Here is a 16,200-nt window from a genome sequence, read left to right as displayed (position 1 = left end):
TTAGTAAATCAACCCCACAGTCTTTATGAACCTGGATTTAAAGAGCAACTCAGGGGAAACTAAGAGTCCTTCCTTACACTGGGGCTGTGCCTGCACTGCAAGGTTTAAAGGCTCTTTGGTCTAAGGGACGGTAAAAGCACGTTTACCCCGGCAGATAGCGCTTTCCCTCACTCTGGCAGTGGACTTCCCTTCAGTATCCTCACATGCAATCCAGGGCTATGGTCCTTGCATTGGTCTTGATGATGTTAGAGGCATTCAACCGCCAGAGTTTAGGGGAGAAAAGGCTGCAGGGATTGGTCTAGCTGCACTGAAGATAATGTAGGAGTGGAGGATCAGGTAAGTAAAGCTGCTTTACCTAGTTTCCCTAGATATAACTGAGCAGTTAACCTTTTTACTTTTCTCAGAGTTCAGCTAACCTTTATTGATTTATTCTGTAGTCCTACATTCAAAGAGTACTTTTTATTGCAGAATGTGATAGAACTTCTATGAATGGAGCATGGGAAAAGAAAAGGTGGGGACAGTCAGCACTTTTATAAATTGTATGATTTCTGCGCTAGGCCTTGTAAAATAAGGCACCTCACATATCACAAAAAGGATATGAAATAAATTGGATTTAAACAGAGGAATAGGTGGTGCTGCCTAGAAGTGTGAGAAAAGGTGGAAAAAAATATAAAAAAACAAAGATATGTATAAGTGACAGTGTAATGTGTACGGTGCTCAATGTGCTGTGAAAGCACAAAATAAACTAAAAAAAAGAATAAACCAAAACCTCCTATGAACTCACAGTACAAATCATATATAATCCAATAATCCAAATAACCAGATATCATTGCACTATAGTCATGTGTAAAGTGCTCTAAGTGCAAAAATATGTGACAAAATGAATATTATATAAAGTGCTCTACAAGGTGCAAAAAACAATGGTACATCAAATATCAGTTAATTCTAAAAATTCAAAAAGTTTATGAATCCATATAAAGTGACAGGTGCAAAAATAGGTGCAAATAAGCGCTATCTCGTGGTGTTAATCCGTGCAAGTGTATCCACTCGTGCTCCCCCCTTTTAGGTCTGCACACACCAAAAAATGAAATTCCTATGGGGGTCACAGGTAGCCACTAAACAGTGGAATATCTCCTTGACCACCTTTATGTACCGGGTCACACAAATATGGAATGAGATCACCAACCAGACCACGATATACTGAATCCCTTTTTTCACTTCAGTTCATTAAGTTGCTGGGGACTCCCCTGCCCGCCCTGCTGCCTACCTGATCCTGGCTGGTGGTCACCACCACATGTCCTCTTCTCTCCCTCTCTGACTGGAAACGGCGCCAGTGCCAGAAGAGGGAGGTGGCCGGTGGGTGGAGTCAGTTCATGGCGCGGAGGCGGAATTCTCGGGGCCGCTGTTCCGTGAGAATTACCTACCCGTGAGAAAAACCTACGCCTCGTCACTTCCGGTACTCGGCACTGTATGTAATGCAGCGGGTACATTAAAACAGCTGGGCTGCAATACAAATCATCTCCGCTCCTGTCACTGTCACTTCCCTGATCTCGGATAGTAAATATAAAAGCGGCAGCGGCTGTATGAAAAGATAAATCACGGAGCCGAAAGCCGCTTTTATATTTACTTGCCGAGAGCAGGGAAGTGACCGGGACAGGAGCGGAGATGATTCGTATTGCCGCACAGCTGTTTTATGTAAGCGCCGCGTCGGTAGGTTTTTCTCACGGTACACCGTGATCGTTTCATACTAGTGCGCTTGCGCACTAGTAAGCTCCTCTATTCTTCCATCACGTATCCGGGGCTCTGAGCATGCGCAGTGCTGCGCTGCTCAGCTCTTTCTGGCCGGAAGTGACGAGGGGTAGGTAATTCTCACGGGGTAGGTAATTCTCACGGAACACCGCCGCCGCGCGCTCTGCTGCTGCTGCTGTCACGTGAGTCACCTCACGTGACGCTCCTGTACTGACGTCACTGGTTGCTAGATGCTAAGCGGCAGGTTAGCAACCAGTGTGTCAGCGGCTCCGTGGCTTCAGGCGAGAAGGAAGGAAGAACGACCGGGCGGAGCAGAGAAGGAGTACACAGCGCCAGTCAGCCAGCCAGGTGAGGGGGTGGAGAAGGCTCGGGGCTAACAGTTTTTTAACTTGATGAGGAGACTTGGGGCTTTTCAAAGGGACACTCGGGGCTATAGCCCCTGTCAGCCCCCCCCTGCCGACGCCACTGCCTCTTACCTTATTTGAAATTATGTTTGAACACATATCATGCATTGGAAAAACTTTTTTTTTTGTTAGTCTGGATATTTTAAAAAGAAATGGCGGTAGCCAGCAACAACAGAGTGCTTACGCTGAGGCCTTATTTGTGCTGGAGTGCCCCAGCAAATATCAAAATGTTATTTTCGCTTAACATACACTAAGGTCATTAAGGTGGACGCAAACACAACATAACTTATAAAATTCCTGATATATCTATAAGATAAACATTTTTATTGAGTTAATGAATAAAGCTCTGTGTGCATTGGGGCTCATTCATATGGGTGATGTGACCTGTACAGTGTGGATTTTTTTTTAATGTGGCTGGAGCTGTGTGCAGGAAGCCTATGTTATGCAACACCTGTACGAGCACAATCGCAGGCCCTAATTTGACAGGCATGTGGGTGCGGGTGTACGGTCCCAAACATAGACAGTGTACATTCGGGGCTACTCACCCACACCTGCACACCTGTCTAATTAGGGCCTGTGGCTGTGTTTGTGCAGCTGCTGCTTTCCCATAGAGTAACAGGAGGCTTCAGCAAACAAACTGCACACAGAACCCATCAGAATAAGCCCTTGATTATGTGTTTTACATTTTTTATATATTTTTCTAAAAATGTGTAATTATTTTTTACACTAAATAGCCCTGTTGAGGGGCTTTGGCAAAATATCAGGGTTCTAAACAGACCCCTGATGTCTTACTTTCAGGACAGAGAAAGTGATTGAGGACTGTGTCTACAGCTTTAGCTATGAATGAATGAACAGAAAGAGCTCTGTACAGTCTTGCTGTTCATTCACAAACTAAATCAAAGTAAACACAGTTTACTATGCTTCAGTTATGAATGAACACAGTCAGTGGCGGTTTTGGGCACGGGCGAACAGGGCAGCCGCCCGGGGCGGCATCACGTGGGGGGGCGGCACTCGGCACTAACCTGGTGGTGGTGGTCATGGAGAAAAAGAAAATCACCTTTGCTGTGGGATGCGGCGCCGCTGCCGCCCCTTCTGCTGAAGGAGCCGGCGGCTGGAACGGGGATTGTGCATAATGCAGCTCAGAACTAGCGGGGGGAGGAGGCGAGGAGGAGGAGCCGAGGAGAGTACACACACACAGCAGCGGCGCGCTCAGAACTAGCGGGGGCGGGGGGGAGGCGAGGAGGAGGAGCCGAGCCGCCGAGGAGTACTGTACACTACACACACAGCAGCGGTGGCGGCGCGCTCAGTACTAGCGAGGGCGGGGGGGAGGCGAGGAGGAGGAGCCGAGCCACCGAGGAGTACTGTACACTACACACACAGCAGCGGCGCGGAAGGCGAGGAGGAGGAGCCGAGGAGAGTAGTGTACACTGACTGTACTGTAGTCACTACACATACTTGCAGGTAAGTTGCTCTCGCTCTCTCTTCTATGTTCACACACCTGCACTGTGCAGGCTGCACAGCACAGCAGCAGCAAGGTTAGGGTAGGTCGGACTCGGAATCATTTGTCATGCTGCTAGAAACTGAGAACCCCTTTTCAGAAGTCTTAGATCACTATCTATCTCTATCATGAAAAGTATATATTCTTGTTACCATAAAATATTTTTTGCTTTATATCCTTATTTATGTTTTTGTAAGTGAGGCTTTACTGTAAGTGTAACCGTTAAAGTAAAGGGCACCTAACCCAGCTAAAAAATTTCTAAGGTAACAAAAGGACTGAAACTACCTGCCTTAGATTCCAGACAGGGATTGTACACAGAGCCTTTTGTCATGTTTTTTTTTTTTTTTTTGGGGGGGGGGGGCGCCGGGAGGGAGTCTCGCCCGGGGAGCAATTTAATGTAGAACCGCCACTGAACACAGTGAGGGATCAGCACTGCTCACTCACTGTGCTCATTCAGAAAAGGAAGGGGCCAATAAATTACATATTTACTGGCTCCTTCTCCCGCTCTCCATCCTGAAATGATCCCCCGCAGTAGCTGATGGGAGGGAAAGGAGGGGAAGACAGCAGCACTGTAAAGGGGGCCTGGGCAGCAGAAGGAAGGGGAATCTGGACAGCAGGGGCAACATTTACTGGAACTGACCCCCTGTAGTTCCCCTCTGCAGCAGCTGAAAGCTGGCAGGACAGAGAGCAGGAGAAGCTGGTTTTCAGCTGCTGCAAGTGGTAAATGCAAAGGATCAGTTGCAGTAAATGCTGCCCCTCCTGTCAGGTTACCCTTCCTTCTGCTTTTCTGCTGTCTGGGCCCCCTGTTGAACTGATGGGGCCCAGGCCCATACAGGGGGATCAGTGGTCCTCTCTTATTGCGACCCTGATTATAGGGCTACTAAGCATCTTATTGGTTACTTAGCACTCAGCAGGCAGATCAGAGTCTGCCATTGGGGCATAGATGCTACGAGTCCAGGATACTGTGGGACTTTCTGGGATTTCTGAATCTGTCCTGCAGTGTCCATTTCCTACAGGACCCAGGACACTTGAACTTTGCAGATTGGTAGCGGGTTGCCAGTAGCCACATTACTGTACTTCTGCATGTGGTATTGAGATACTGGTTCTGTCAAGGGAGTGATCTTCGCCCAACTGTCCAACTATAATCCCAGCTCAATGTCATCATGGATAGGGACAGTGATGCAGGATTAAATGGTCAGGTAAGATAACACTGAAAACCAATGCAGGGGCACTGCCAATGACCACCAGTGATCAGGGGAGTGTACATATCACTGCCACTGACTGCACATGCAAGGGGCGCAGACTTCACTGCCACTGACTACCAATCGCGGAAGTTAAATCTCACTGCCACTGACCACTAATGCATGGGAGTTAAATTTCACTGACCCTTACCTGCAACAATGGAGTTAAATATCACTGCCACTGACCACCAATACAGGCAGGAGTTAAATAGTAATGACATGAGTGCTTGGGATTTTTATTGTGGCCACTGACACCAAGACTGGAAGTTGCTATTACTACTCTTGACACCAATAATAGGGCTCATTTAACTCCCACCATCTCCCCTGACCCTATTTTGCCCAAAATAAAGCAAAGAGGGAAGCTGCAACTTTTTTGGGACATCAGTGAAATGACAATCCTCACCTTTGGTTATGCCCACAGGCATTCAGGGAGGGAGTGAGTACTGGGACATATTCTATGTGGTGAGTAACATGCAGCAATATATTAACCAAATAAACAAGCATACCAATAAGAGATTGATAATCCAATCTTAAAATGATTCATATGAAAACTGCAAATTGTACAAAATCAATGCTTGTGAGAAAACTCATGGTGTACTAGGTATCCTACAGTGACCCTTGGCACCTATTTAGATATTATTCTCTCTAAATACTGATTAGTGGCTATCAGTTATGGCACTTTGCACATCCTCTTTGCACTCTCTAAGCCCCTTTCACACTTGTGTGACTTGTCTGCAACTTGAGACTGCAAAGTCGCATGGCGAGTCATACCCCATGATTTCCAATGAGTACCAATCAAATCTGTGCGACTTCAAGTCGCGTCAACTTTAAAGTAGTCCCTGCACTACTTTGGTTCGACTTTGATGCGTCTTCAGGTCCATTGACCTCAAAATTACACAGACATTGCTTCAAATCGCGTTATAGTTGCGCCAAAGTCGTGCGGCAAAGTTGCGCAACTTTCAGGTCGTACATGTGTAAAAGGGGCCTAACTGAATGATTCTTAATGAGTTTTACTGTATCTCTGTTTAAAGCTAATTCCGCTTACAAACCAGGGCACAGGTACTGTAGGATAATTTTTGTATGTTGTATTTCATTGAGACTAATGATGGGATTTGGGTTGTACATTAATTCAACTAAAATTTCTTGAACTTGATCTAACTTTTTGATTTCAGATTAAATTTGGCACAACCAATAATGGCCTGCACACCACAATTTAAAGCTACCCACAACAAGCAAGAAGCTTTAGAAAAAAAACAATTGCTCTGTGCACTGACCTTATAATGTAGGCACGCCCCATCACTTTGAGACATAGTGTTGTCATAGATAGACAATTGGTTCAATTAATAAAGTTTTAATATAATTATAAAAAACTATAATCCTACCATTTTATAAAACTCTGGTCCGACCACATCTGGAGTATTCTGTCCAGTTCTGGTCGCCAGTCCTCAGAAGGGATGTATTGGAGCTTGAGAGAGTACAGAGAAGGGCAACAAAACTTATTAGGGGATTAGAGGACCTTAATTACGAAGAGCGTTTAGAAACACTAGATTTATTCTCCCTGGAGAAGAGACGCGTGAGAGGGGACATGATAGCGATTTACAAATATCTCAATGGGTACATAGAAAAAAAACTATTCAGTCGCAAGGAATGCATGAGGACACGAGGAGAAGAGATTTAACCTCAGGCTACACAGGGGGTTCTTTACTGTAAGGGCTACAAGACTGTGGAATTCCCTGCTGCAAATGGTAGTAACTGCGGGGAGTATGGCTATTTTTAAAAGACTCTTGGACGTACATCTCAAGGATCGAAACATTCAGGGGTATGGGAAATGAATACGTCCACACACACCTACACAGGTTGAACTGGATGGACTATTGTCTTTATTCAACCTCACCTACTATGTAACTATGTAATATTAGGGTAAGGATTTTTTTTCAGCCATGTGGCTTTTATTTTTTTTAAAACTGTTCCCAGCCTAAAATATCTGTCAATTTTTCATGTTCATGATCCTCGTGTGTTGGTTGAGCCTAAAGCCTAAAGCACTGAAAATTTTCAATGCCGACTGCAGCTCCCCATCGCTTCAGGAATGCCTATGTTTACATGCAAAGGTATTTTACTAAGAGATGCTGTCATAAGAGCCTAGTTTTTTGCCAGCTTAGTGTAGTGGAATGCACTTGTAAGTTAAAGTGGATGTAAACCCTCACATATACCCAGTGAAGTGAACAGCCCCAGATGACACACAGAGACGACAAATCTCCCTACATATGTTTTACATGTATATCTGCTCTCTTCAGCTTTCAATATTCTTTAGAAAGTGCATACAAATGTGTTACAATTTTTTCTTCCTGTTTTAGCAGTGGGTGTGGAGTCTGGGCATACACTGTGTGTGAGTTGATTGGAGGAAAGACACATACCCATCCCCTCCACATAGGCAGAGGAATGAAGAAACTTGCAGAACTGTGCTATGAATAGACAAGCTCTCTGCTTAAGTCCCTTCCCCGACACTAATTTTTAGCTGCTTTTGTCTTCTGTGTCAGAGAGCTTGTCAGAAGTTATCATGCTGATAACAGAGGAATGGAGCAGCAGAAAGACATGGGACTAAGGACTTTGGAGAGAGATAAGTAAACACTACAGATATACAGTATGTACCCAGGTCAGATTTCATGAGTAGGGTTTTCATCCACTTGAATCTAAGATTAATTAGGATTAAATAATTAATAAATACAAAATTAAGAAAAAGGTGAAAATAAAAATGTAAATACATTAAAAAAAAAACCCCCCAAAGGAATATGAAAACCTTTTTTCATTTTTTTTTAACCAATTGCTCTTAACCCCCCCCCAAACTGGAAATTTCCTGGTAGAAATTTGTATCTCTGCCCCTCTGCTAAAGTTGTAATTTTCTGTTTTCACAATTTACTGTTTAACCTACATCATAGAAAATCCCCCAGGGAAGTTTGACACCGTGATCTGGCTTTGTAATGGCTGTGGCCTTCTAGAAAATTTGGGAATTCTGGTGAAGCCATTACTGCAGTTTCTAAAAGATGGAAGTTGCCAGCAACAACTGAATTATCGGTTTTAGGTGAAGTTCCCATCTAAGCAATACTTCTACTAAGTGTTCCATTCTATGTTTTAACCTGCAGGTTTTTTCAGAAGAAGTATTACTAAAAATGCTGTTTACAAATGTAAGAATGGTGGTAACTGTGAAATGGACATGTACATGAGGAGGAAATGCCAAGAATGTCGCCTGAGGAAGTGTAAAGAGATGGGCATGCTTGCTGAATGTAAGTGTTATCATAAATTGTCCACTGTCTGCATTGCAGTGTCTACTACTGGTTTGTTCATACCAGCGACGTTGCTGCCCAACATAATCCCAATACAAGTCCAAGGTATTTGGCCTTATGTCCTGTGGCTTCAGTTGACTCCAACACAGTGTGTTGGTGTGGTGAAAAGATAAGACATTTTATTTGTAAAAAAACAATCACCGAAATGCATTTTAACAATGCATCGCAGCGCACAGCAGCATGCGTTCACACTGCGCACAAGCGCACAATAATGCTTGCTGGGTAGTGCGAACAAGACCTTACTGATACAATCTTTCTCCCACTTATTTATCATAGCAGTATGTTTACATTAGATAAATTAATCAAAGTGCAGGGTAATAACTTGATAACATTTGTGGCCAGTGATAATGTTATCATGGATAAGATTTTCTTGTTGTATGTAAAAACATGGCATAGACTGATCTAACACTCCCAATAATGCTGTGATAAAATAAATAGCATGGTAATGGAGATATTTTCATTTGATTTTTTTTTTTTGTCCCATAATGGATATTTAATGACAAATGCATGATCCAGCAAAAATTTACTCCAAAATATCTCATGGTGGCCATGGTTCAGTGGGAATAAAATAAATAAAATAAAAAATAAATCCTTTTTCCTTTACATACCTCTCTAACAACAATGCGTGTGTCGCTCCAAGATGAGCATACATGTTTTCAGTATTCTGCAGATCTTAGCTTGGGGATAGCTAAATCATGACTTGATGTGTGACAATCCTCTAGACCAGGGATCTCCAAACCTTTCAGTATGAGGGCCACATCATACATTTTACAAATATTTGTGGGCCGGAAAAAAATCAGATTTATAAATGAGTAAATAAACTAAAATAAATGAAAAAAAGCCAAATTTCAATCCATCTATGGCAGTTCCCGTTTAAGAGAAGTCGATTTAAAGCGGAGATCCACCCAAAAGGGGAAGTTCCACTTTAGGGCTTCCCCCCCCCTCTCCTCTTTCAGTAATGGCATGTTTGGGGAAGAGGGGGGGGGGGGGGGTACAGGTACCTGATTTTGACATGTACCCGCTCCCACTTTCGCTCCAATTGCCGAAGCAATCAGAAGTTCTTCCGTCCCTTCTCACTCCCCACGGTCTTCTGGGACACATGACAGGTCCCAGAAAACTATGGAAAAAAAAATAGAGAACAATGTTGGGGGTCCTAAGGCCTCTCCGCATTGCACTCCAACTCAGTAGGACTTTAAAGGTTGGGGAGTTGTCATATATAGATGAGAACTCATATATATAAAAATATAAAACAATATTTTTCACTTTCTGCTATATAACATTCCCCCCAAAAAAATTTAAAAATCAAAATTTTTTAACATTTTAGGCCAATTTTTTCCTGCTACATATTTTTGGTAAAAAAAAAAATTGCAATAAGCGTATTTTGATTGGTTTGCGCAAAAGTTATCGCGTTTACTAACTACGGGAAAGATTTATGTCATTTTTATTGTTTTTTTTTTTTACTAGTAAAGGCCACGATCTGCGATTTTTTACGGGACTGTGACATTGCAGTGGACAGATCGAACCCCTAACTGACATTTTTTACACTTTTGGGGGGATCAGTGACATTACTACAGTAATCAGTGCTATATATATATATGCACTGTTACTGTAATAATGACACTGGCAGGGAAGGGGTTAACACTGTTGGTGATCAAGGGGTTAAATGTATGCCTCATGCTTACTGACGTGTGTGGGGGGGGGGGGGGTTCTGTGATAGACACAGAGATCACAGGTTCAACTATGCTGAATCCTGTGATCTCTCCATACCTGTCACTAAGAAGATCCGCCTGCTTTGTTTACATAAGCAGGCGGGTCTTCTCACACTTTCCCCGATGATCGGGGAAGGGAGGCGGTGATCGCTGCCTTTCCTCCCCCGGCCCGACTACCGCTGTGTCTAAACACAGCGGGAGCGAGCCTCCGGCGGCGGGCAAGTGCCCCCAAGACCACTAGGAGTCCTGCGACGTAGGTCTACTTAGCTGGACCCAGGGGAGCCGCACTGCCACAGTAATATCACTGTGAGCAGTCGGCTAGTGGTTTGAAAGTCAACAGCTACAGTTTTAGTAGCTGCTAACTTTTAATTTTTTGACAGGAGCCTGGAGCTTCTCTTTAATGAACTACTTCTCATAAATGTGCTTGTTGGAAAATTTTTGATCAATCAGCAATGCAACCAATTTTCTGCAGCACTAATCAGTGTATTCTGACAGTGGAAGAGTCCCTGCCATCAGAATACAATTGCACTGTGGGAAGGATTCTTCTATCCACAACGATGGTGTGGATGGGGCAATCCATTTAGTTTTTTTTTCAGTCATCTCACTGGCTGATTGAAAAAACAAACTCATGTATTGACAGCCTAAGTCGAGACTTCGCTCTCTCAATCAGTATTGATGACTATTAATCCTTATGCTGCCAGAATTAGTAAATAGATAGGAAAGTATATCTTTCCTCGCAAACTTACAGCATGACTGTAGCAACAGGTAGAGCAGGTGTTGAAAGAGGAAATGCTATCCACCTGTGAATGCTAGGACTAGCACTGATTGGTTGTTAGGACATTGATGGCCTTAGCAACCAATGATGCTACAATATTAACACAGTTGGTGGAACCTGCAATGGAGACTGGAGTGGGGGGAGTTGTAGATGTTGGGGAAGCTACTATAATTTTGCAAATGGAGGGAAGTAATTTGGAGATTCCTGCTGTGGGCTAGAGCTTATAGCCTATAGGTAGTTTTATGCATTAATTAATGTCATGAAGGGTATTTATCATATAAAATGATAAAGTGTATGTTAAGGCAAAATTTATTTTTTGTTTTATCATGAGAAGGGAAACGTTAGACCCCCTGTTTTTCTTGCTGTCTATGTCTCCATTTGTCTAGGTGACAGACCGTTGTTACTGAGACAGAAAGTGATGGGAAATCCAACATTTTAGAGTTATCATCACAGAAAAGAGTGGGTAAAATTCTCTGCCCTCTAAGATGCAAATTATTTTCACTTTGGAGAGATTTCTTCCCATTTTTTGTTGCATCTCTAGGTCAGTAAGTGAAGAGAGGGCTAATATATATTCAGGCGATTGTTTCAAGCTATTGAGGTGAGAAGTTAGGACACCCATAGGTGACACCTGGTGGAGGAACGAGTCACTTCACCCTGATTATTTGCATGGATGCACCCTTGTTTTTATAAGGAAATTGCACAGCTGAATATACTAGCACAGATTTTTTTGCGGTGAAAAGTATATATGGACATTCACTGAAGACTGCACTTTATTAATTTAAGATTTAATTTATTCATTTTACATATGGATATATACTGAAGTTTGGAAATAATTTTTTATGCACTGATGGTATTTATTTATTGATTTATGTATTGGAATTCACTCATTGATTGAAGTTTTACACACAATAATTGATTAAGTTATTCAGTGATTGAAGATTATAAGCACTCAGCACTTTACAATTGATAACACTTGGCACTATTGTGGAAAATTATTTTAATTTTGGAAAGTTCTTAATTGAGTTGAATGTTTTAATAGGCATTGCAGAACTAACCAACACACCTACCTCACCACAGAACATATTATTTATTTATTTATCCTAAGCACATTTATTTTAATCACCATCTCCACTTCTAAAAGCGCGCCACACACCCCTATATATAAAAGTGAAGAGAAATGACACCATCGGGACACGGACAGCAAAAAAAAATAACCCAATAGAGGTTTTTCACCATTCCCTATGCTAGAAAAAAAAATGGCTCTACACAAGCTTGAAAGCCCAATTGAATCTTCAGTTTAAATCAGCTAAATACATTCAAGGTGTATTTAAACAATTATTTAACTGGGGTTATTAACTAAATGCAGAGAGTGCAAAATTTGGTGCAGTTCTGCAAAGAAAGCAATCAATTTTTAGGTGTTATTGCCAAAGCTTAATTGAACAAGCTGAAGTTAGAAGCTGATTGGCTACCATGCAGAGCTTCACCAGATTTTGAGTACACCAGTTTTGGTAAATCTCCCCCAATGTCTTAAAGACTTTTGTCTTGCCTAGTTCAGGGTAACCCTACCCTCATGTGCAAATGCTATTCTCTGTCATGCCCTATTTATTTCACTTAGTATTTCCTCCTTCCCCATTCCTTTCCCTTTGTCCACACTGTTGCTTCTTTTTTCAACTTTCTTCTTCTTATAGTCACCTCACTGCTCTATCTCTATTCCCCAGTGCAGCAAAAAGCAAAATTCAGTCACAGCCAGCGAAGAAAAGCCTATGCCCTTCCAAATTTAGAGTGGGACGCTTGTTCTCTGTGTGGTCTGTCTGTAGAGGTTTGATATGCTTCGTACCAAGTCAGATCTCTAGCTCAATGCTCTAGCTCATGTTGCCCACTGATTGCCCACTGGAAGCAAGGGTTCCACTCTGCAGTATGCTAGCAGGGGACAAGCTTTTCTATTCAAATTAGGGCTTTTTTTAAAATAAAACTTTCCACACCTTTGATTTTAATTCACCTGAAATGTAGTTAACAAATTTAAACTGCAAGTTTCATTGGACTTTAAAGGAGTAAACAAGCAAATATTCTTATGTGTGTAGGCCATCCCCAATATATCCCAAATTTTCCTGATTAAGATGATGATATGGATTTTCTAGTTTGATTTTTGTAATTTTGAAGTTGAGATGATCTGACAGTGTGTTTCAGAACAAATGGCAACACACTGCAATGCCCAAGTGGAAACCAAAACAAAATGCTGAAAAAATTCTATATGTGTTATATTATTTGACGTCAGTATCTAGCACAGCAAAAACACATCTAAAATGTAAAACAAAGACAAAAGGGGCGAATCACAAATGTTGTTCTAATTGTGGTAACCTTTTATCATTGCAGGCTTGCTAACAGAAATTCAATGTAAGTCAAAAAGACTACGAAAAAACATAAAACTCCCTTCCGAAAAATCCTTCAATGAAGACTATGAGGGATTCGAATTAAAGCAAGTGACATCTACCACAAGAACAAACAGGGTGGGTTTTTTTGCACTATCCAAAATTTTGTCTGTGGTTGGCATTATCAGTAGGGGTATATTGAAGCGTATACTACTGTTGTACCCTGCAGAATCCAGAAATGGAATTCTTTGATCAGTTTTGGGGATGGGATATATACGTTTATTTAAATGCCAAGACTTATGAAAAGTTTCAGATGGATATTGGGCATATGCTAACAATCAAAATTATAATATTTCGACTCCAACACACAAGCATTTTTGTTTGTACATAATTATATAATGCAAACACCCTAAAATGGAATTATTTTCCTAGAATATCCCACTGTCAGAGGTGTCTGCAGGAAGTTTGGTCTTGCAAAGAAGGTATTAATTATTCACTTCTACTATTGCCTGTGCTGATGATTGCTGCTGTACAGAAAATTCAGACACTTTCCATACAGCAGTGATCAGTAGCACACACATTAATAGTGGTAAGTCATATTATTATCTTTGTTGCAGGGGGCACAATATTTGGCTATTCATTCATTCATTCATTCATTCATTCATTCATTCATATGTTCATCTTTAGGAATATGTTCCTTTATTGAATTTATTGAATTTAATCCTTTTGAACAGAGATATCTATACTGCTGGTTAAATTCCATAGCTTCCTATACATATCTGACTTGATGTGCTTATTATAGTATATATAACACGCTTGGATTTGTTTAAATGCAATCCAAGATCAATATAAGTTTCCTATTATTTGTAATCCTGTTTCCTAATTTGCTTTTCATTCCATGTACTAATTTGATGATCATTTGTAAACATTGCATCTGTGGTTTAGTAGTACACTTGCTCGCTGTTCCTCCACAGCTTTCTCTCTTTCCCCCCGAGGCACACAGGGGACAGATTATTCCACTGTAAACACAAACACAAAAGAAGGACGCACCAGCCTAGGCTGGTGCGCCCTTCTTTTATGTTTGTGTTTACAGTGCTATGTCGACCACCCCGGTCGTAGAGGGCAGCAAGTTTTAGCCATTGAGGATGCCAAGTATGAGTCCCGTGACAGAAGTAGCCTGAGAGCCTTGATTCTGAGCGCAGGAGTGAGGTGCCAAACATCGCAAATTTCTTTTGGAGCAGACAGATTATTCCATCCTGTCCCCTGTCTTCCTGCTGATGGCGGCGCTCCCCTGTTGGTGGACTTGCGTATTCCTCGCTGAATTAATGTGCTCGTCGGCGTGCCTGGAACGCACGACTCAGTCTGACTCTCATTGTGGGCGGGGCCGTGCGTTCCAGACATGGGGAATCCCATTGGGTGGGCCAACTCAATATTGAATCCTACGGACTAAGACTGGGATGCCATTAAAGGTCATGTGCGTTTGAAGGCAGGAGTCCCAATACTTTTGACAATATAGTGTACATTGTATTCTTGCTAGATGTACATCACATTGACTCAGTCTAGGCAATAAAAATAAAAAAAACAGTAAAACAGACATATTCTCTAAGTTTCAGCTATATTGCATTCCTACTAAATGTATGTCACACAGACAATAAAACCAAAGAACATAGCAAAACAGACACATGACATCTCCATATGATTGGTATAGTGATGAACAAATAGTGTGCATTCCTGTTTCTGGGCTACTGTATTTATTTTTGACAAATGACAAGCTAATAGAGTTCTATAAAATGGTGTTCATGACGCTGAAGTCAATAGTAAAATAGCATGTGACTTTGTTATCAGTGGTCAGAAAAATGCATTTAAATACAAGCCAACCATTATACAGTATCTCACAAAAGTGACTACACCCCTCACATTTTTTGTAAATATTTTATTATATCTTTTCATGTGACAACACTGAAGAAATGACACTTTGCTACAATGTAAAGTAGTGAGTGTACAGCTTGTATAACAGTGAAAATTTGCTGTCCCCTCAAAATAACTCAACACACAGCCATTATCGTCTAAACCGTTGGCAACTGTAAAGATGTCCACATCCGGCCCAATTAGCCATTTTTCCCTCCCTGGTGTCATCTGACTCGTTATTGTTACAAGGTCTCAGGTGTGAATGACAAGCAGGTGCGGTAAATTTGGTGTTATTGCTCTCACTCTTTCATACTGGTCACTGGAAGTTCAACATGGCACCTCATGGAAAAGAGAAGGATTGGAAAAAAAAAATTGTTGCTCTACATAAAGGTGGCCTAGGCTATAAGAATATTGCCAATACCCTGAAACTGAGCTGCAGCACATATGCCAAGACCAAGCAGTGGTTTAAGATTTTTGGCATTATATTTACATTTGCTAGATAGCTATGTGTAGCTTACTATTCTTTATTATGAGCAATTTTAGGGCCATTAGGGCTTATTAGAATCTATTTGTCCTAGTGTCAGTGAGATGGAAATAACATACAGCATGCATACAAATTTTATTCATCAGTTCATTCAACAGTTGCTGTTGTACAACTTAAACTTTACAAAATTGCCTATCAAATTATTTTATATTCATTTTCATTTATTTTTACATTTCCTTTGGGACTCCTTCACTCCAGGTGCATTGAGCTGCATTGATAAGTATTGATCATAGCAAGCTCAACGCAAGGGATCATAGAAAACAATTATTTTCTAAATACTCTGTTGACACTATACATGTGTGGTGGTGTGTGTTGCATAATTAAGCAGCATGTCTGCATTTTTATGCAGCAAAACACACTGCAGTGTATTGCAACATGCGATGGTGCATAAGGTTGCATGCAGGATTTGTTTCTTAAAGAATAGGTGAAGGACCTCATCGACGCCCCCCACTTTACACGGCAGCAAATGGTAGGTCTGGTCAAAATGCAGTAAGTTGGAGGGTGCCTGTGTACAGAATGCAGAGTTCAGGAGTAAAGAGCTCAGGAGTGTGTTATGTACAGAAGTCAGGGTTCAGAAGTGTGCTATGTACAGAGTGCAGGGTTTAGGAGTGCGCAGTCTACAGAGTGCAGGGTACGGGAGTGTGCTTTGTACAGAGTGTAGG

At 41.7% G+C, this 16,200-nt stretch overlaps 1 protein-coding gene across 2 annotated transcripts in view; it reads left to right on the top strand.

Moving 5' to 3' along the window:
- Positions 1 to 16,200, top strand: part of NR1H4 (nuclear receptor subfamily 1 group H member 4) — a 150,558-nt gene that overhangs the window by 91,676 nt on the left and 42,682 nt on the right. For both annotated transcript variants that reach the window (XM_082254748.1, XM_082254749.1), the window contains 2 exons: positions 8,033 to 8,173; positions 13,091 to 13,224. In XM_082254748.1, the coding sequence (XP_082110874.1) occupies positions 8,033 to 8,173; positions 13,091 to 13,224 (275 nt within the window). The remainder of the gene's footprint in view (positions 1 to 8,032; positions 8,174 to 13,090; positions 13,225 to 16,200) is intronic.

The sequence above is a fragment of the Pelophylax lessonae genome (genome assembly GCF_965119305.1).
Source record: "Pelophylax lessonae genome assembly, chromosome: 4".
Lineage (NCBI taxonomy): Eukaryota > Metazoa > Chordata > Amphibia > Anura > Ranidae > Pelophylax > Pelophylax lessonae.
Note: the sequence above shows the minus strand (reverse complement) of the source record. Positions and strands in the feature narration are given on the sequence as shown.